The sequence below is a fragment of the Hylaeus anthracinus genome, unplaced genomic scaffold, assembly GCF_026225885.1.
Source record: "Hylaeus anthracinus isolate JK02 unplaced genomic scaffold, UHH_iyHylAnth1.0_haploid 11985, whole genome shotgun sequence".
Lineage (NCBI taxonomy): Eukaryota > Metazoa > Arthropoda > Insecta > Hymenoptera > Colletidae > Hylaeus > Hylaeus anthracinus.
The window spans coordinates 4,414,863-4,436,669 of record NW_026534333.1 but is presented as its reverse complement, the minus strand read 5'-3'; the positions used below and the strand labels follow the sequence as shown (position 1 = coordinate 4,436,669).

General features: G+C 39.2%; 2 protein-coding genes across 12 annotated transcripts in view; one reads left to right on the top strand and one right to left on the bottom strand.

Moving 5' to 3' along the window:
• LOC128887126 (calcitonin gene-related peptide type 1 receptor-like) overlaps positions 1–21,807 on the top strand; it is a 121,364-nt gene that overhangs the window by 31,870 nt on the left and 67,687 nt on the right. For 5 of the 11 annotated variants that reach the window (XM_054142648.1, XM_054142640.1, XM_054142643.1 and 2 more), the window contains exons 3-4: positions 11,557–11,630; positions 12,721–12,838. In XM_054142648.1, coding sequence (XP_053998623.1) covers positions 12,721–12,838 — 118 coding nt within the window. In that variant the 5' untranslated portion in view covers positions 11,557–11,630. Of the gene's footprint in view, positions 1–5,811; positions 5,926–11,556; positions 11,631–12,720; positions 12,839–21,807 lie in introns of those variants that run through there. The other 6 variants (XM_054142647.1, XM_054142637.1, XM_054142639.1 and 3 more) reach the window with 2 other exon arrangements.
• LOC128887122 (UDP-glucosyltransferase 2-like) lies at positions 13,223–19,695 on the bottom strand. The gene is made up of 5 exons (XM_054142626.1): positions 18,422–19,695; positions 16,296–16,712; positions 14,992–15,223; positions 14,578–14,806; positions 13,223–14,055 (listed from the first exon to the last, which is right to left on the bottom strand). The coding sequence occupies exons 1-5, from the start codon at positions 18,824–18,826 to the stop codon at positions 13,758–13,760; spliced, it is 1,581 nt and encodes a 526-aa protein (XP_053998601.1). The 5' UTR covers positions 18,827–19,695; the 3' UTR covers positions 13,223–13,757.

Genomic DNA, 21,807 nt, shown 5'->3' with positions numbered 1-21,807 from the left:
TTCTATACGACACTAATGAGATCCTGCGCAGTATGTTTATGGCGTTCAGCTGGAAACGATTGCGAACGAAGATACCAGACGGGAAAAGATGTACGTTGCTGGCGGGTAATGACCGTAGCTGAATTAAATTTATTAAACACGAAGCTTTATTTGTTCAATAATCTCTGCATCCGAAGGTAACTTCAAACATTGAACAATTACAATAAATAATACTCGCAAACAATGATCCTCGCAGGATTATTTATCCATAAATCTAGGTAAAAAATGTCCACATTTGGGGTCAATCGCAAGATTAATTTTCCGATCCATAAATCGCGAATGGACGCTCGAAAGCTTGCTCCGGAGGAAAAATTCGGTGGGTTGGGCGTCGTCTTTTTTTTTTTTTTTTGCAGTAATCTATCACTACCGTGGGCGGTATGATGTAGCCACGGTTAACCAACGTGTCACGAGGGTTTCGCACGACGAAGTTCTCCCCTATCGTTCCCTGCTCCGGTTTAATCGCCTCTCGTGGAACGAACGTCATTTGCCGTTTTTCTTCGAGTTCCCATAATGATCTGCCCCTAACAGCGTCGCCTCAAAGAGCTTCGTGCTTTAAAGTTCACCCGATATCGCGATTTTCAATCCTTGTTACACGACTATGCTCGTTTCTTCTTTATTTAATTAATATCTCCCTGGAATTCTGTATTTTTGTTTTCTCTTGCTTCGAATGAGAAACTTTAGGCGTTGGAAGCGATTCGAAGTGGTTGCTTGGCCGAGGTTTCGTTCCGCGCGTTTTCTCGAAGACATTTCGGTGAATTCTGCGCGGTTGCGACGCGTGTCCCGTGGGACTAATTAAAGGAATTTTAATCATGGGTTTACGTGGCAGTCTCGCCTCGTGGTATCTTTAGAATTTTCTGACTCTTTGTTCCCGTTATGCGAAACCTTGACTTTTCATTTTAATTAAAAGCGACGTCGTATGAAGCTCAAACTGCGGTGCTTTTCCTTGGATCAGAAAGACATTCCACGCATTCCTGAATATACATATTATGCGAACCAGAAAAGAAAATATCTGGTTGTAGGTTTAATGTATAAACAGCGCGCAGTTTAATATTTCTATGTCCGAGGAGCCGAAAGAGTAATTTTACAGTGCAAGTATTGAACTTAACGTATAAATTCTCTTGGTAATATACGGTTGAAATGTCTTCAGAAACAAAAGAATGTACATCTTAAGTTCAACGCTTTTACTGCAAAATTATGTAACCCTTTCGATTGGAATATGCGTTTCAATCTTGAACAAAAATTCTACAATTCTGCTTATGACAATTGCCTGTCCTTAAGAAAATTATTTTCAAAGTGAAAGAGCATGAAGTAGTTCCAGCATGAACTCGGCAAAATGTTCTCTATATTCCAATTAAATATAAGAGTTATTTTACATTTAAACGTTTACTCTTAGCAGGAGCTATCCATTAAAGTGTGGTAAAAATGGAAGTTCGAGACGAAGGAAAATACGAAAGTTCCCCGAGTAGAGAACTTTCCATTGAAAAGGCTTGATAACCCCTTGCCACTTTGACGGACAATTTTACTTTGTAATGCGAACGATATATCAGAATTTCCTCGGCATCAATCTTCATCAATCTTCGCCTTCGGATTGACTCGTCAACGCGATCACAATTGATCCCGAGTGATCCCTGTCGAAGAGATCCAGAGGCAAAGATAAATCTCGTTTTCATCCTCTTCGTCCCTTTGACATTGTTTCTTTGACCCTTTTCATGCGCGTCCATCCACGAGCATAATTTCCCATGTAAATCCTTAACGTAAATAATATTCAATTACTTAGGCAGCACGGAGCTCGAGCGAGTGGTGTTGGTATCAAAATTAATTAACCATTGCAATCCCAAATAGCTTCTTCGGTTACGGCATTCAGGGCCGGCGTATAGAATCGAAATTAGACTGAATTAGACTATTTGGTATTCAAGGGCTCCGCCTTGTTAAGGCTGCGTTCGTGGAATGTGTACCAAGTAATAACTGATTGCTTGCGTAAATTAACCTTATTATCGCAAGCCACTCCGGCCAGGAAAATTTGCAGGAGCGAGGCTTCAGTTTATTGCTTTTCGACGTGTCGCGAGACGGGAGCTTGGAAGGAAATGCGCATGGGTGTCATTTAGCGCAGCCCTGGGGACATGAGAATTGCAAAATTGCGGTTGACGGTAAGATACTTTGTGCTCGGGGTAAAAATGTTCGATAACCAGAACAAGATGAAGGGGTCCCCTTGATTGGCATAATATAGGAATTATAAAGAGTTTTCCTGGTCGAATAAAAATAACAATTTTAAGTATAAGTGGGTCTCTTAATTGAATAAAAATAGAAATTTCAATGATAAAGAGTTGTCTCCAGTCAGATAAAAATATAAATTTGAATAGCAAAGTATTTGTCTTGGATAAATTAAAATAGACATTTGAATTTAAAGAGTTCTCCCTAGTCGAATAAAAATATGAATTTGAATGATAAAAGTTTTTTTCTAGTTAAACAAAAATAAAAATTTGAATTGCGAAGGCTTTACCTCTGACAAATCAAAACAAAGGTTTGAAAGGTTTCCTCGAACACAAATATCGAATAAAAATTTGAGTAACGAAGGCCGCTCCCCGCCCAAATAAAAAATTATAATTTCATTTATAAGAATGGTCTGGCTGTCGCGGTATTTTAGGCGAGGCCTCGTTTTCGAGTGGATCAATTTTAAAAATTCGTCGAATACGTAGTATGATTGATTACAACTTTGCTAACGCGTCTGTCCATTACTCGCCGTTTCTATTTGGGTTGGTGTTTGCGAACAACGTCGATGGCGTGGTATTATCTGTTTTAACTGGTTCTAACTAATGCGAAGATAATAGGATCGACGGTGAATAGATAATGCCTCCATCAATGTTTGCAAATAACGACGTACGAGTAATGAGTAATAGTCAGATACGTTAGTCAAGATAAGATTTCATTTGAATCATAGATGACAAATAGAAACGCCCTGTATACAAATTATTCGCACGTTTATTCGACCAGTCATTTAAGTCGTAATTTTAACAAATAATTAATCTAAAGCTCCGTGATTTTTATTTACATTAGAATTCTCTTTATCTCTGTGTTGCACTGTGTTGTTTTATAATCGATTCTTGTAAATTTCAAGAAATGTTTCTACAGCTTTATCGTACTAACATCTTGACAATTTGATGAAGGGTTTTATACGTACTATAACAATGTTACAGACTTCTCCACATAAAAATAAAACGCAAACTAACATTTATACACACAACGCACCGTTTCATTTTCCAGTTTTTCCCATCTCTCGCGTCTAATTTGCATGTGCCAACAAACACCCACGCATACCTAATCAGTCATCCCATTAAGAACGCCTCTTACGTTTGCATATAAACAGTACGTTTACTTAAAATACATCGAATTATTTCATTAAAATAACGTTTAATCGATGAAGTATTTCTCCAAGCTTCGCGGGAACAGAGGGGAATTATTATTCGAGGTCGAATGATCTCGCGGAGGATTAAAATACTTCGTTGCTACTTTAGCTTCTCCTCCTCGACCCTTTTCACCAGGATTTTCCCTGACAGTTGTAATTTACTGCGCTTTCGAGAAGTCAACAAGTTGGATGCATCGGAATACTTTGAACTATCCAGAATGATGTATGACCAGGCGAAGCCCATTAATTTTCTCGTTAGGCGATAGCTTGAAAAAAAAAAAAAAAAAGAAGGAAACTACCGCATTTGCATCAGAACGTTACGTGTCACTGTCTAAATACAAACGCGGCTCGCCTGGTTTACTACGCGGCCGCGCATCAATTCCCTTTACTCGAAATAATTGAATTAATTATAAAAACACGGTGTTCGTTGCGGCCACGCGGACGAAACTTGAACGGATTACTTAATTGGACGAGAAGCAGAACGGTAATTACAATGTACGTAGCTCGGTGTCGGTGTTACCTGGACGACAGAGGCGATGTAATTTAATACACGCCGCGTCGTTATGATTACTTCAGCCTCGAGCAGAAACTTGCCGAGTTTATTTCAGCGCCCACCTCTCGTATACCGTTGTGTCTTATTGCCAGCTCGCGCTAGCTTTGTTTGGAGATGGTATTTTCTAACTCTCCTGTTTGCCTCTCGGAATGGGAATGGCATTTGTATTTCCTGATAGCGAAAATAAAAGGTTTATCCGAAGAGTGATAGCTTTAGGACGTTGGTATTTAATGGAACAGACGGTATGGAAAATATATGCAATTTTTACACAAATTTTCAGACCGACTTTTAACCCTTCGCGGACAGAAAGACAAATATTTTACATGACCCATTTTTATTTTTACAAATTATTTAAAAATACGCGTGTAAATGTATCGGAAGGAAATGTCGACAAAATGTCGCGACACATACTCCACTATGGTTTTTACTAGGAAGCGGCAGCCACTCAAAAAATTAATTTTAAATTTCTGGTTGGCAGCACAGTGACCAGTTGCTTTGAAAGGGTTAATTAAACATGGAAGATTGTGTTTAAATTGTCACCACTCGATGTCACGAAATAAACAGCAATCCATTCGAAGCTGGATAAACCATAAATGGCAGTAAAAATGCAACAGGAAAAGAGGTACGAGTTCCAAGTGAGAACGCATCGATTTCAGTCGGGGTCGAAGTGCGTCTGTGTCGGCTCCGTGTTCGAACGCATAGGAAAATTGCAACAGGTTATACGTGACATCTGTTGCTTCATGGTTTACTAGGGTTTAGGAAAAAATAGAAACAGTCGTTGAACCGATAGCGAGACGCGTGATTTAGATAGACCGAGAACAGGAGTTCGGTGTTTTTCAAAACGAAGTTTTAAAAGTAGTCGAATCTCTGTTTCAGTTGCTTCTCTATTTAGGGAAGTTATTCTCCTCTTCGAAGTTAGTTTTGTAGCGACTTTTCATCGTCGAAAGCTACCCGGAATATTTTAGGAAATACTTTCGCAGAGCGCCAAGGACACTCAAGAATAAGTATTACGGAACTGTGGTCCCCTAATCATCTCGAGAAACCGCGATCCTCCTATTAATCCCTTTTGAAGCTCGCAAGGAGCTAGAGTTTCTAGAAGGGATTCATGACTCGCTAATAGTCCAATTAGGCATTCACGAATCCTCCTTCCCTCTCGCATTGAGAACTCGCGATCCTACCATGTTCGGTTTTATTCGACTAACCCAAACAGTTGGAATGATTACCGACCTTGGAAAATTTAACATTTTAAATGTAAAATACAATTCTGGAAAAGTCCAAGTTGATGTTACATTTATAGTAGACATATTTTACGAATTAGAACAGTGTATATTATAATAGCTTGCACGGTAAGAATCGGTACATCTGAATTGTGTACTTGGAAAATTTCATTTTCAGCGTATTTCAAGCGAATCTTCAACCTTCCAACCTTTCCAAACGTAACATTAAATTGTCCTCCGAAATCTGTTTAACCTTTTCGGTGCTCTGCGCGAGTATACTCGTCAAATTATTTTGTTCTCGACGTGCTCGAGATGAGTTAAATCGCATGAGCTTTTTAAATAGGAAAGAGCTCAAGACGGGTTAACTCATTAACTCATTAACGATAAGCTCATGCGATTTAACTCGTCTTGAGCACGACGAGAACAAAATAATTGGACGAGTGTACTCACGGAAAAGGTTGAAATATTTTGAAAAGTCCAAATTAGCGTAATGTTTTCTCGAATCGATACACCTGAGCTGCCGCTTGGAAAATTTCATTTTCGCATGGACAGCGGAATGTAGAACGGGGGGGGTTGCATAGAAATCGCAGTTGGTTTTCCGAGTTGCGGCACGTCAGGCGATAAATGTGTAACGTGCCGAGAGTGGTTTTCGTTTTGAGTGAGAAGCGAAATTGAAGATGAAATCGATGGAACTGGACAGGCACTTTAAACCGGTACGTTCCCGCGCGGAATAGTTTGTTTGGCAAAATGCTGACAGAAAAACGAATCGGACAATTTGTACGCAGCGAACGCGGGAATTGATAGAGTGCGTGTTTCGTGTTTCACAGGTGGAATCGAAACAAAATTCAATTATCGGAATGTTGACAGTCGCAATTTTTACCAAAAAGTTTCGTGCGATTTAAAGATGCAGTTTATGCAGAGAATAAGACTCCGTCTAATTTTTCCTTCGTTAGAGAAGTTAAGCGTGATTGAATTCTAGTCGAGATCCACTTAAAATAAATTTACAATAATAAATTTAAAATAAATTGAAATTAAATGCAATCGAATATGTTCGAGGAAACTTCAAATAAGAAATTGCAAGGTAAATTCAAGAACACGGTGAAGCGACACTAACAGTGAAAGTAAAAAAATAGAATTAAAAATAAAACTTTCGCTACCATTTTATGAGTTTCCAGCGGATATTCGAACAGGGTACGATTTAAACACAAATAAATTACGCGAACGTATGTGTCATATTGTTTCCAGAAACGTCATGTTTGAAGCTTAAAGCGAACCTCGTACTCGTCGAGCTTCCCTTCGTATTTTATTCAGACTTGGACTTGGCAGACCCATTAATTAGCGACAATGTTAGGTCTGGATTAGAATTTCCCTCTCAGATCAGTCAGCTTTGCGGTTGTCGCGTCCGTTTCCGTACCTTATTCGAACGTATAGACAGAGCTTGCAATTTGTACCAAGATTAGGTTTACAAGAAAGTTTTGTCCTTCTCCAATAAATGTATCCTAAAGACGTTACAATTAATCTGGACGATTCAGTAACGAATCTCGCATATTTTAAATGTTATCGTAAGAAACTCAATTAATACCGTTTAAATGATAATATTGTAGGAGTCTAAACGAAAAATAACGGCACGGGGATTCGAACCGACGATTCGCCTCGTGTAGAGATCGAAGAAATGATTTTCTAATAAAATGACAAGCAATTCAGACTCCCAAGTACTGTATTTCGCGTAATTTGGAATTTCGAAAGTAGGTAAACCGAAACTGGTTTCAGGGTACGTTTGTCCAGCTAAAAAACAAAATGAAATACCATTTCACTTGACAGGCAAACATACTACAATATTATTTTTAGACATTTCAACTTTAGCCCGAGTCCTCCGCAGTGAAAATGTTGTTCCAAAATATGAAAAATTGCGTAACAAAGAATCGCTACAATCTCGGAATTTCACGCTAAAGAAACGACAAGATTAGAAAATGCCCGATGCTTCATTGCTCCGGAAATCATAGCCCTTCGTAGGGAGACCAGTGGCATTGTCCATACCAACGATGTATCATGCCGCTTATATATTCCTCCGACCAACGCGAAGAAACCTTGCGAAGAAAGTTTACTTTCCTGTAAACCCAGATAATTAGCATACCGTTGAACAAAACAATGTAAATCGCGGGTACAAGGTCTCGCTTCATAGCGAGACCTGTGCATTGTTCGCATCACGCGCAACGATATGTCGCGCTGGTTATGAATTTCTAGGTAGAAAAACCTTGCGAAAAAGCGACGGAACTTTCTTGTAAACGCAAATAATTAGCATATCGTGCAGAGAGCAATGCAGTCGACGTTGAATCGATTGTTCCTCGTGCAGTCGCAGCCTTGGTAGAGAGAATCAGATGAAACGAGGCTTCTGGTACGGCTACGTCGAACTTTGGGTGTGGATATGCGTTCCTATGCATGTTAATGACGTTCATGCGACACATCAATGGCGACATCGATATCGCAGTCAAAGCGACTCTGTTGCACGGAGACTGTATCGATCATGTCAGTTCCGCGTAACAATTGAGGCACAATGTTATTAATGTAGTATCCTCGCTTCCCATACCCAACAACAAGGAGTCAAATAAGAACACGAAACGTAGAGTACGGGATTGGTCTTGTAGGTAAAGCGGTCGACTGTGATTCCGAGGATCGTGGGTTCTCGAATCCTCCGTGCCTTATTTTTCGTTTAGACTCCTGCATTAATGACGCTTCGAAATGATTGTGCCACGTTGGCGTCAAGCATATCTTCGCGATGTTTTTTTCTAAGGAAATAGATGGCGATAATTATTCGAAAATGGTACGTGCACCTATTTTTACTGAGTGCTTTGCTATTTATTACTTTGTTTGGACTTTGTGTGGAATTTGGATCGAGAAGTTGTAGTTAAGAACGTTGTAATTGATTTTTTTTTTTTTTTATATATTAGGTGTAGAAATTAATTCCGTGTTTTGTATATACAATCATTTATGACTCTGGTTTAAGTAGAAATATTTAATCGTTATATTAGGTTGTCTCAAAAGTTTCTTCCATTTCATTAATAAGTAATACGTACACAATATTTTATGTCTAATGTTACATAATATTAAATTGCGTACGATTCATTTTGCTCCGTTACTGTTGTGCAATATTAACATCTGATAAATTAGGTTGTCTATTTGTATAAACACTGGCACAGAAAATAATTGAGTGCAAGTCACGGAAGAAACTTTTGGGACAACTTAATATTTCGTTAAAATATCAGTCCTTAATTTATTTCCAACGTTGAAGAACACCCCGGTCAAGGGTCAGACAGCTGACCTTAAGAGTGTAAATGGATGAATAGAATTACGCAATGGATGATAGAATTACAGAATTTAACTCCGGAATCGGCGATTCGCACTTCCGCCTTTTATCGCGCAATCATGGACGCAGGAGTTAGAAATTTCCCGATTATTCGTCACGGGTTCAGCGATTTGCCAGCATCCAATCGAGCGGCCAATTTATACGTGTCGTCGAGTTGAATCTATCGAGGATTGTCCCCGAAGCATGTAATGCGTCTTCCGCGACTCCTGGCCGAGTTCAGCAACATTTCCCATGCATCATGCGACTTGGTTGAAGTTCGGAATTTCTTAGAGTCTTCTAATTGCGAGGCATGGTTCAACCTTACCCACCTAGTTTACTAGAAAATCAAGGAAGAAACGCGTGGGAAGGAAAGGTTGAACTTTCGTAGTCAGTTTTATATTTCTTTACGAAATCTGGTTGGCTATTCAAACTATACTAAACTTTTGCTCGTAGTGCAGGAAAACTGTGGGCGTTGTGTCTGATTAAAATAAGGATTTAATTGGATTACCTTGCGAGAATAGAAAGTTCAAACAATGTTTAATTTTTACTAGGGTTGGGGTATTTGTTAACACAATTTTGATTATTAATGAAGGTATTGATAAAGCGTTCATTCTTACATATATAGATATATAATTGTACGTAGAATTTATATTAAACAAACCCTGTATTTGTTATTCTTCCGTGTGCGTGTCTCTAAGCATAATGACCTAGTGTCTATAGCTTAGCACAACAGCAAAATTGGAGCACATGTGGCGCGCACGTGCGAAAATACAACCGTCTGTTTTCAAGGTAAACCGAGAAGCCTTTGTGTTTTATGCAATTCACGGACTCTAATAGCTTTTCTTAGAACTTTCTTCGCGGTTCATCCGTTGAAAAAGGGGAAGAGCTCGAGCGTCGTACTAGGTGTCACGACAACGAATGAAAACACAGTATAGCAATCTATCTGTAAGTAGGACGTATGGAAGTATACCGGGGAACAAATTAATTTTTTCTTATAATCTCTTCTACGATCTTGTAATGCAACATTTATTCTTACATCTAAAAATTTTATCACTGTTTCGCAGCCCGTTATTATCAACCATTTCTCTGTGAAATGAATTGAAAAAATGACTAAATATGCTTTAAAATATACCTAAAATATTCTCGAGTTGAAACAAAAATTAAATAAATTTTTCTTTGTGAAAAAAAATAATGAAAAATACTTAGTATTCGACCTCTTAACGTTATTTCCTCCCTTAAGTCCCTCCCTTAATTTAGTCAGTATTTAAGAAACATCATCAAAACCCCTTTCAATTAATCATGTGGATGGAAACGCCAAAATTAAAATAAATTTAACGTAACCGCGATTCGCTCACGTCGAAATAATCATCGTTCTCCACAATCAAATGGTCAGATAACCGCCCACGTCGAGGAATCGACCCAACAGGGGACGATACATCGTCCAACGTCGAGAAACACTGCTCTAAATCATTTTCCAGTCGCGCAAGGCTAGCGAAACGTTCGTCGAATTTATCGACGCTTTGATAATCCGCCAATTAAACGCACCGGTGTGTTTGCCTGCAAATATTCTGCAATCACCGTCGACACGGTGGTTAGTGCCTTCAATTACAACTAATTTCAATGTAACCACCTAATATGTTAGCCAGCGCGCAGAGTAATTTAGTTTCCCTTCGACTCGAATCCCTCCCCGCCGTTGCAAGACCAGTCATCTCGTCACGGAATGCAACGATTCCATTTGTATCGAGATGGCGAAGGGATAACGTACCCGGGAACGGAGTATGTTTAAGAAATGAGGAATGTCTATTGAATCTGAGAAAATTCTTTGCCTCGACGAGGTTCCCTTCCGTTTGCTATGATCTGCTGCGAACAACGTTCGAGACTCGAACTTGTTTCGATTCGTCGACGAATGAATATGCTTTGCGGGCGAATTGCTCTGCGATTGATATTTGCAAGTCAGATGGACAAATTTGTGATTTAAATACGGTGTAGTTTAGCGAAAAGCGGAGACACTTGCGATCGGTGGGGAACCAAGTTCATTGACATGTAATATCGTCGATCGATTCGTTTAGTTTCATTTTTGTTTGTTTGTTGCGACATGTAGCCGAGATTCTGATTTTTATTTCAGGAGTAATCAATGAAACGTTCCTTTTATCTTTGATTTGGCGTTCGAAATTTATTTCAGGGTGAGAATTTCAGCTTTGTAGAGGTGTGCGTTTTAATTTGTTTGGCCCAGGTCACGATTCACTGCGAAACTTTAGTCTAAGATTATTAAGCATGATCTTGTAAAGTAAGAAAATGAGTAGGGGTTCGAACTTGATGTGAAGAGTTCACAGCGACTATGTTACAAATGCTTCATTTCAGATTTCCACGATTTCTTACTGTATTCAATACCGCAAAATATTTAATTTTGCAAGACAATATTTTCTACAAAACGATGGTTATCGCAACACAAATCGATTGCCTATGCCCTATAGATACATAAGTTGTTTTTCTCGATATTATTTTCGATTCTGCGAGTTTGTATTTTCCTTTGACCGGAAGTAAAAAATACAATATCAGGGGGAAATATCGAATCCCGAGTTTCACGTAGGCAGGTTTTATTTGCACAGGTGCGACCATGTATTTGCGAAGTCTTGCGAACTCTGCGATGGACCTCTTGTTTTGAATAAATTCACTACACTCTGCGTTTCGAAACGATACACTTCGTAAGCAGGAGCCAGCATGCCAACGTCGCCTTCGGGAATTTTTTTTATAGATCCAGGTTGTTAATCTTTCGGGAATTGGATCGAAGTATCGCGAAAGGGTTGGCTGAAGCCTCGGGAGCGAAATGTTTCCACCCGAACGGAACGCTTCCTTCTGATAGGATTAAGCAAAAATCGATTCGGCGAGTTCCCGTGCACCTTCGGGTGAACTTTTGTCGCGGAACGTTTCGCGATTGCGTCGATCCACAGGATCAACCATTTTTTCAACATTTTCGTTTTGTTTTCGTTTTTACTTTCAGTTCCTTGTAAACGTCCCACTCCCACGGAATATTTAAGTGACTCGGCTGTAGACCAAAGGATAATTCATTCGAGGGTAATTTATGCAATATTATTTATCATCCTTTTATCTTTTTCTTTTTTTAAACTTAACCCCCACTGGCTTTTCATGCAATAAAATTATGTAAAATGCGAACCGTTTATTTCTGCACAAACACAATGATTCGGATCTCTAATATATCTTCTATCGAAAAGAATATCATTAAATGTATATTTCTCGTTTATTGGAAACATCGTTCGAGATTATTAATATTTGTATTTCTCACTGCAAGTCTCGTTAAGGTCACATAACGAACGAACGGTTAAATAAATCGACGTAACGTACAGGAAACTTCAGAAGATATTTAATGTCGTGTTTAACCACGTTAAATACGGTCGAACCACTTGTGTAAACATTATACACGGTCTTTGGTTGTTTTTTTTTTTTTTTTTATGCTCCACTGCAACCTTTAATATTTACATTTACCGATGAAAGCGGCTTAAAAACGTGTTAATTATTGAAAATGTGTTTGCTCTTGCTACAGCGATGGAAATATGTTAGCTTTCGTTAACTATCGAACGTAAATCAATTTTGACATCCAATAAAATCATCGACGATCGCGTAGAATTGCCAACAATGCATTCCGAATAAACACAAAAATAAACTTCGTTCGCACATACAAATAAACAAATTCAGATAACAATTACGCTTTCCTTTTACCTCTCAATGTAACAAAAATATTTTACCATCGCGCTTTCTAACGAACAAAAATTAATGCTCGTCTTTTCCTCTAAGAACTAACTTAACGGATGCTTTGGTAACTATTTATTAATCATTTTCGTCTTCCATCGCACTGTGCCCAATATCCCCTGTACTTACGCTACCTTCTGAAATGTGCGAATTGCGAATATAGCATCACCTCGATAAAAGTCACGAGAATCCGAACTTTTAACGAGGCCTTGCTCTATCGAACTAAGAAAATAAAATAAATGGGAGACAGGGAAGATTTATTAAGAAGTACAGAGTGGAAGTACAGACCCTAGACTGAAAGTTTTATTTTGTGCATTTGAAGGAAGTTCTCACGGTCGCTTCTCAAGTTTGCTCATGGATTACACCGATAGTAACTCTGAATGTTTTCACGCAACAGATGCCTGGAAATGCGACGGTGGGGAGCACCCTCGACAACGAGGCGTTCCGTCGTATCATTTTGGAAAGGGAGCAAGAATGCTACCAGTTACAGCTGATGAACTCGACACCTCCACCAGGTAAGACTAGAGTGTTTCCAATGCATGCAAATCTAATAAACAAAATTTTTGGAAAGCCGCTTCGATTTTTAATTATATTCAATCGTATTAAGAACAGGTAGAAACAAGAATTAACAATAATTTTGTTTTAAACTAGTTCGCCACGATTAACTTTGTTGTATAATTTGTTGAAACGAAAACAAACATTATATAAAATTTATCGGGTTAAAATATAATCGATTGCAACTATCAATAATCCAATAGATAAAGTTTCCATTAAATTAATCTCATTTATTTGATCGAAAATTGATACAATTCTTAATAGAATTAGAATTTTTTAATAGATTTATTCCTTCAGTTATTTTTTATTAACAGGGATTCGCAACAAATACACCGATGACTTTGAACTCGTTGAAACGTGTATCAAAAAAACTTTCCTAGTACATCGGTAACGAAGGACAAAGTGTATCTAAAATTAGAGACAGTCTTTCTTGAACGTCTGAGTGATATGAAGTAGCACTATAAATTATCCAACGTATCATTATTTTATCGATCATTTCAAATGCTGGCGATGAATCGTCTAAGTTCTATAAAACACAGTTCCACGATAACGTTACATCGTTATTTGTATAATACTATCTTCAAGGAGATGATATCGGCCACTAAAAGTTTTCAGACCATAGTGGTTTTAATTGAACGAATGAAAAATTGAGTTTGGAATACCAGCGTAGCTCACTTTTTTATTTATTTCTTATTTACTTCTACTTTTACGATTCGTAGCCTCTATTTACTGTAACCAGTGACGCAAAGAACGTTATCGTCATCTTCTGTTTCATGTATCGTTGGGTTCACTGAATTTTCGTATAAAACAATCTACACCCGAGCTTACAAAAAATAGACACACACGTATACATACATACATACATACGTACACAAGCACTTATTTTCTCTTTTTGGACTCCGACGAATGGCTAGGTTTCTTGGAGCAGGCTTTAGAGCCAAACAGAAGGCACGTCAGCTTTCGAAGAACAAAAATCACGACGTAGAGAGCCAACGCGAGGCAGGCAAGTATAAAGCCATAAACGTCAAAGAGTTGTTGTTGCCACCATCGAAGACGTATCGCAGGCGATCGCAGGGCGTTTCCGTTCCTCGCCGCGTATTCCACCCAGTATATAGCAGTGTCCATAGCGGACATCGGTCTGTCCTTGAATAGCTTCGAGATTCTCTTCATGTTTTCTCTGAAAGTTCACGTTTTGTCATTCGAAGATGATGTAGGGACCGACCAATTGTAGATAGTGGATGAAGAAATTACTATACGATAATAATAAAATATAATCTCTCGATACTAGGACGTTAACGAAAATCTGGATCTTTCTTCTAGGATCGATTCTTCGTATGGTAGAGAATCGAAAAGTCCTTTACCATTTTGCAATCTGAGGCTTCGTTACGTAGATACAAGCAATTAAGATTCACGTGTGTGACTCCTGGCGTGCGCCATTTTTATCCCAGTCAGCTGATCGCGTTGGCGCATGCGCATTCACTCGCAGACAACGCGCTTTCGTACGCAAACTTTGGCTGCTTATATCTCGACAACGAAGCCTCGTATTGCAAAGTGAAAAAGGACTTTTCGATTTATTTTAGCGCAGAGAATCGATATTGGCAGAATGTACACGTTATTGGAAACGTAACGATCCCTTTCGCAATAAAAAATGTTATGTTTTAAGATCGTGGTACGCGTTTTTTCGCACGTAGGTACTTACTGATAGGTTTTGTCCTTCAAGACCTTATTGAGACTGTAGGACAGCGTTTCTTCCGTGACATTTTTCAGGGATCCGAGGGACACCGCGATATTTAGATGGGCGACGTTGTTCATGTTCGTGGGTTGGTCACCGAACAGAGGGATTCCAACCATGGGAATTCCAAAGTAGACAGCTTCTTGGATACTCATGGTACCGCCGTGGGTGATGAACGCCTTTATGTTCTTGTGTTCTAAAATTTTTAGGATATTTCCCTTGATACAGAGGAAGCGACTACGGACAACGTTAACGCGAATTATACAGTACGTATGATCTCCTATACGCAACGTACGGCTATTTCTTATTATTTCTAGATGCTTTAAATATTTTATAGTATTTATGGAAAGAAATTTAAAAAAAAATTATTCAATTACTCACTGAAGACAGAGACTTGCGGGAACCAGGATTGTATCATGACGTTCTTCGGGACTTTCGGAATTAGATCCTCTTTATGCGCGACCTTCATCAACACTCGAACAGGCGCGATGCTCTCGAAAGCGTTGAGGAAAGCTCTTTGAACAGATTCGGGGTACGTCTCGATTCTCACCATCGATCCCAACGTGAAGTACACGCAACCGTGCGTGCTCTCGTCCAGCCATTTTTGAATTTCCTATCGAGTCGCAATAGCGTGGTCAAAGGTTTTATTTTAGTTTTCGCGGTTTCACTTATTCGCTCGTTGAGCTAATTCTCGGGAGCCATTAAAACCTGACGTTTTTATACGATTCGGAATGCGTCGCGTAAATGGCACTTTATGACACAATTATGACCAATTATCCTCGATACTGCATCAAAACCAACGCAGTGAGAACATGATTCTGTACCTATCGTTTCAAATTTTCTTCTTTTGCGTGCCGTGCATGATTGGAGGCGATTAGAAATGTTTATTATGTTTTTCTATCTATGTATCGGACACTGGAAGGTACGATTAAAGAAATTCGAGGTCCATCAAATATGCAAACAGTAAATATTGCTCGTCAGACTAAATGGAACAGTATAGTTAATTACTGAATAAATTTATAGCAGCGTATTCTGACCTCTTCTAGGATTATTGATTATTTTTATTAATCGATAAGCACATTCAGTTTTTAGTTTCGAAAACATGAATTCAAGTCCAGACTTCAAGACACAGACAACGTTTGCGTGTACTTTAAACATCAAGAGGTACTCGAAGTTCAAAGTTTAAAAATGATTTTTTCCCTTGTTGTGGATTAGCTTCTACGGTGGAAGTTCCGATTGTGCAGGTGATGCCAACTTATCTCACGCTCGAGAAAAGCGATAACGAATGAAACGCGATCGAGACGTCGTTTGGAGTGTTTCTGATTAGTATAGCTAGATAAGTATATCTATATAAGATCGGTTAAAATGTACACTTGGATTCGTGGACTTAATTGGAAATCGATTATCGAGTTGTCTGTGAGTCGTGTCACCAAGAAATATCGTTCAGTTATTTATAGTATATTTTATCAAATATTTTTACCCAAATTAATTTTTATTTAAGTCATCTAACTAATTCCAGTAAATCGATATCCATTCGTGAAAGCATTACTTCGTGTTAAAGTTCATTTTGTCTTCTAAACATCTTAACGCGTACTTCGTCACTTTTATATATTCACGCTTGTACATTTACACTCGTCATAAGTGCGTAACTATCGTATCTAACAAAAATTGAAACGTTCACTTACCGGGGAAAGAGGATCACCCTGTTCGGTGATGTGCAACCCACCGATTTCGATGACTCCGTTCGTCATCGGTTTAACCCCGTTCAGGCTGTGATGCGAGTTGACCAGAATCACCGCCAGATCCTTGTGAAGCTCCATGACCGACTCGTCTATGTTGAAGTGTTTTTTCACGTATTCATCTTCTATTCTTATGTGGTATTTCAATTGCATGCCGACAAGGTTCGTTAGCAGAGTATTCATCAACCTCTCGTAGAAGGTCATTTCTGGGCGATACGGGCTGAACAAGCACGGCATGAAGGAAGGATTAAACATGTTCCCTGTGACGTCCGAGACCCACTCGTGAAAAGTCGATGCCATAACGCCCACCATGGGAACGTTCAGGTGACGACCGAATCCCAGGAAGCATGGGAACATGAACAACTGGAAAAATATCGGGAATCAATTGGACTTTGTTTTCTGTCGCTACTTTTGTTGCTTTTACTCGCTGCTTTCTAGTCTTTATTCAATTTTAGTTCGATCGCTAGCAAAAAAAAAAAAAGGGGGTTGAGAGGCACTGATCCAGTGGAATCGTTAAGATTAAACTTCATCTAACTTCTAGAACCGGTTTTTCTGACTGTGACCAATATGGTGACCGAGACCATTATGGTCGCTAGGAACATTAAAATTCCAAATTCGTTTCAGTACCACTTTTGCATAGAAATCATTTCTTGCTGTACACGAATCATCCGTCTAAGAATTGAAAGGAAAGATACTAGTCGGTCTTCAAAATTGATAGGAAAACCTCATTTGTTCGATAAATAACAGTAAACAGTTTCCGCTTTTCGAATGTCGCATCTATTTTACGATACAAATTGAATTTTTTTGTATATCACGGACTCTGTGTTTCTTTAATGTTTTTCAAACGTATAATAACGAGCGGAGACGACAACGGTGTCGATAGCGATAGTGTATGCACTCTGATTGCTGTCGACATCAATTGCCATTGTGTGCGATTATGTATGCTCACCAAGCATCGTTCGTCGCGCAAGTCATGTAGATTAAATGATTCATAACTGCGAATTGTAACATATTCCTCTTATATTTTACTTCGCCAGGTTATATAACTGATTATACATTCACTTATCGTTCATTCGAAATATTTGACGAATTTATAATGTGATCCTGATAAATCGTTGAGCCAAAGAAGCTTTAGGATTTTGTTTTTAATGAAACAGTTTGGAATACATACGATTTTCTTACTATAATTTAATTTATACGATGACAGTTAGACATGAAAGTTAATCTATTTTTTTATATTTTATATATTCAAGCATTCGTACGCATCCTTGTATATTTTTCTGTATTTACACTCGCCATGAACGCATAAATAGCCGCAGTCTACCGATAAGAATTCTCCGTAAACGTTGTGTTAAAAATGAAAATCTTAATGCACCCTTCAGCTAACCTTTTACTTGGACTAATTAAACATTGTACAGGCTGCGTTTTAATTTTCAATCTCCGTGTAAGAGGAGATTGGATGTCACAGGTATATTGTATTTGCAAAAGACCTTATACATAAATCCACGGTTTCGATTTATTCCACGTGTACGAATTCAAATATTCTCCGCAGTAAGAATATATAGTCGAATCAGAAATTCAACATTGTAAACATTGTCTTCTATTAGCTTCCGCGAAGCAGCGCAAATAGATGGAAGTATTAGTTGCATCACGTTGTTCAGAAAGGAAATTACACGGTGACAACCTCGCTAACGTGGAAATGCCTTGTAACGTGGAAAAATCATGTCATGGCCTCCTAATGCCTACGTATAAAACCTCATTCTTCACCCTACGGGCGAATATCAATTCCTCCTTTTTAGTAATCGAATGCAAATGCAGTCGAAACTTTTAATTAAAAGTTAGAAGACATACAGGGGAAAAGAAAAGTAACGAAAGTGCACGGTGAACATCGTTTCTGTCGTTCAACTTCTACACGTTAAAATAGAACAATTGTTTTATAACTGAAACTTCTCGATCAGCATAACGATTAAAACCTTTCTTCACTTTCTTTCCTTACTTTTCTTTTCTCTCGTATCTCTTTCAACTTCTAATTAAAACTTTAAGGTCTCGCTAATTGAACACGTCTTCCTTACCTCCACGATGACAAGATCGTACGGGGGATCCTTGGGCGGATTGTGTATCAGCTGCTGAATCTTTTCGTGTTCCAACAAGTCGCATATCTTCGTTCCGACCTTCTGTACAAGTAATTCGAAATCTTGCGCGCCTATGTCCTTCACCATGGACGCGTTCATACTGTTTATCACTGGCTCCAGCGTGCCCTCCAGAGAGATGTCCCTGTAATTCGGCACCGGTTTCTTCTGTGGGAAGTGACTGACGACGTCCACTTGATGGCCACGTCTCGCCAGACCCATAGTCAGGGCTTGGCCAGTGATCCAATGGCTCCTTCCATTCAACGGGAATATGGCCAGTATTCGCAAGCCATTTGCCACGTGACAGCAGCCCAGGATCGTTAAAAGTATCGACAGGTGAAGTCTCATCTCGCTGAATGATTCGAAATCTCGAACTTCACTCGCAACTAACGCTCAGAGTTCAGTCGACGAAGTGTTTGGATCCAGGATCTCTTCTAAAACTCGAAGGTTGTTGTTTCGAGAGTTCACGTTCGATAGCGTTTAGGTATTCTCGTGGAACGATTCGCGGGTCCACGAGACACCTGCTCGACCACACTTTACTCTCGGACGATTCGCGTGCTGCCGACCGTAGGCAGCTACTGACCATCGGTCGTAGTCACGGTTAGCTTTTTGGTATTGCGCGTATCAGCACAAGATTGCGTCACGTGTCGGTGGCTGTTAGCAGCGGCTACGTACTGTTTCGGAGCGGAGCTAGTGGCTGGAGGTTACTTTAACCCTTTCGTTTTCTATTCGACACTCGTTTCTCTTTTAGAAATTAATTGAAGTAAACTAAGCTCGGCTCGTAAATCGAGGGCTATAGTCGGATAAGGGCAATTTGTAGAGATTATTAAGATGTCGCCATTGTAATTTGACCAACGACAAGATATATTCGCTAGAGTTGAAAGGGTTAAAGGGCAGACCACTGCGACGTGAAATTTTCAAATTTTTTCTTTCAAAACGACGCAAGAAATGCGTTAAAAACGATTTTTTAGACTCGCCAGGCGTAATGTGTACTTGCTGGAGAAGCTAGCAGTTGTCAATATCGCTTATGCTACGTTATCGGCATTTTCTGTTCGGAAAAACACACCGCGTTAGAAGCACCTGAAAAAAAGTATCTGGCGGACACACGATAATTACTCGATCCTGGAGACAGCGTCGAACGAAACATCGATCACGCGGTACACACGATCTGCCTACTGTTTGATAACACTGTTATTCGAATAAACAGCGACCGAGTCGAAGATCCGACTCGAGTGCTGTAAACGCAGCGACTGCGAGAGACACGAGGGGACTGATCTTCGAATTCGCCTCGCAGGCTATTTGGAACGGCGGTATCTATTTGCGTAGCTGTGGAAACAGTCGAACAAGACGGATCAGAAAGAGTCGTTCGAAACTTTAATGAGTCACGATTTAAATTCCTCGTTGAGAAATTAAATTATTCTTCGTCTTCGAATCGGGATATTCGAATAGAGAACGTCTGAATATTTACGTCCGTCAATTCTACGGTATTTATGGTTCTACGACGAAAAATCTTCAAAGTGATCCGAACTGAGCTTGGTAGTTTTAATGTTAATGGTTGTTACTAAACTGCGAAAGTTTATGCATTTATAGCGAGTAAAAATGTTGGAAGATGTTTGAGGATTTGCCCAAACGCGAATATATATAAAATATTAAAAATAATACACGTGTTAGACTGTTTGGAACCTAGGACATACTTTCGTTTAAGTTTCAATCGTTCTTACGTGTCTGTGAACATATGAATTTGCATAAACATCCGCAGTCTAGTCGTTGCACTAGTTTTCGAGAATAATCGCCGAAAAGGAATGAAATTCACCGACGTTTTCGAGCTCTTAAAATTTCATTCGAAAACTGTTCGATGTTCCTAACTACTCGCGTAACTACCGCAGAAAGAGATCTAAACTTCGAGAATAACTTTTCGCATAATCCGTGGAATTCAGTTTAATCTCAGTTCGGAACGTATCCAATTTCTCTATCGCAACTCCTGTTATACTGTCTTCCCCGCGAGGAAGAAAACTTATGCTTATATTCCTGCCCGTTGCCGTTGACCATTTATTCCAGGTGGCAAGTTTTAGATCCACGGCGATTCGTAATAAATAACGAACGAGGAAACTAATCGAGCTTAGAAAATTATGGGTAGACTGGAAATTACGTGAAATGAAATTTCGGAATATGGAATTAGGAATCGTACTCCGAGTTATTATGGACCAGTCAGTTATTTTTGCAACGGAAAATATTTAAATAGAAATTGAAATAATAGCTAAGTATAATAATTGAAATGTGTCACTCGTCGCTTAAAGATCATTTAAATCGCCCAGTTACACGCGCACCTGTGACTGTTACTTTTTATATTCTCCAATTTTGAAGTTATAGCACGGAATAGCGAAAAGATAACCTTAAACTTCGGAAGAAGAATTCGTCGAGAGGTTCCCGACTACCTGGAACAGGTTTCTTAACCGCGAACAGGTGAATACTCACGCGAATAACAACCTACCTCTCTTAAATTGCATCATCCTCTCTCAGAATGATGGACCGCAAGCCGAATCGAATCGAACGTGTAACGGTTCGACAGTCACATTTCGAGTTTCCAACGAAAGGATCCATTTATAGATACACTGGTACAATTATTCGTGTACCAGTTATTATCTGGGTAACAGAGCCGTGTCTGTATCTAGCGAGCCACCTTGTGCCTTCTCTAAATATTTAAACCGAGTCATTCGTCGTAACTATTCTCGTTTCTCACGTCCACGGAGCGAAGGGATTAAAGTGGACCACCTGGGGAATAATTCCTCTGTATTTGGAGAACGACACAGAACGACATATTTTTAGATATCTCTTTGCGTGTTTCGTGATCCATTTGTTGTTCCAAACGTTACATCCGTTGAATTTGGAATCGAGTACGTTCAAGGAGTATTGAATTTATGAACGTCATCTCAGGATGGATGATGTCATTGATATTTTTACCAGAAGACAGTTCTATTCATTAGTGTTTTCAATGTCCACTGCGATCACTACGGATGACGTTAAATAATGATCTGGAAAGAAAAGATATCCACCTCGTGTGCGTAGTTATGCACTTGGTGATATTCAGGATTGATAGAGTTTTCAATGAAATTAAATCCGTGTATCGACATTTTCACTTCATGGAAAAATGCTTGTCAAGCGGATATGTTTGTTCGATAGTTTAAGTAGCACGTGGTGCACGTTGATCGATGGATCAACATTGATGTGCGTACGTCTCAACGCAACATGATTTGCGATTCGAGGCCGACACCATTACCGGAACAAATACCAATCTGAATACTTGACTCGAGGCAATTGCCGCAATGTGT

Bases quoted from the DNA above. Each gene is read 5' to 3' on its own strand.
- LOC128887122 (XM_054142626.1), bottom strand. From the start codon at position 18,826: ATGAGACTTCACCTGTCGATACTTTTAACGATCCTGGGCTGCTGTCAC. The intron at 15,224-16,295 runs GTAAGTGAACGT...GCGACTCGATAG, and splicing joins AGGGTGATCCTCTTTCCCCG to GAAATTCAAAAATGGCTGGA. The intron at 14,056-14,577 runs GTAAGTACCTAC...GTGAACTTTCAG, and splicing joins TTGAAGGACAAAACCTATCA to AGAAAACATGAAGAGAATCT.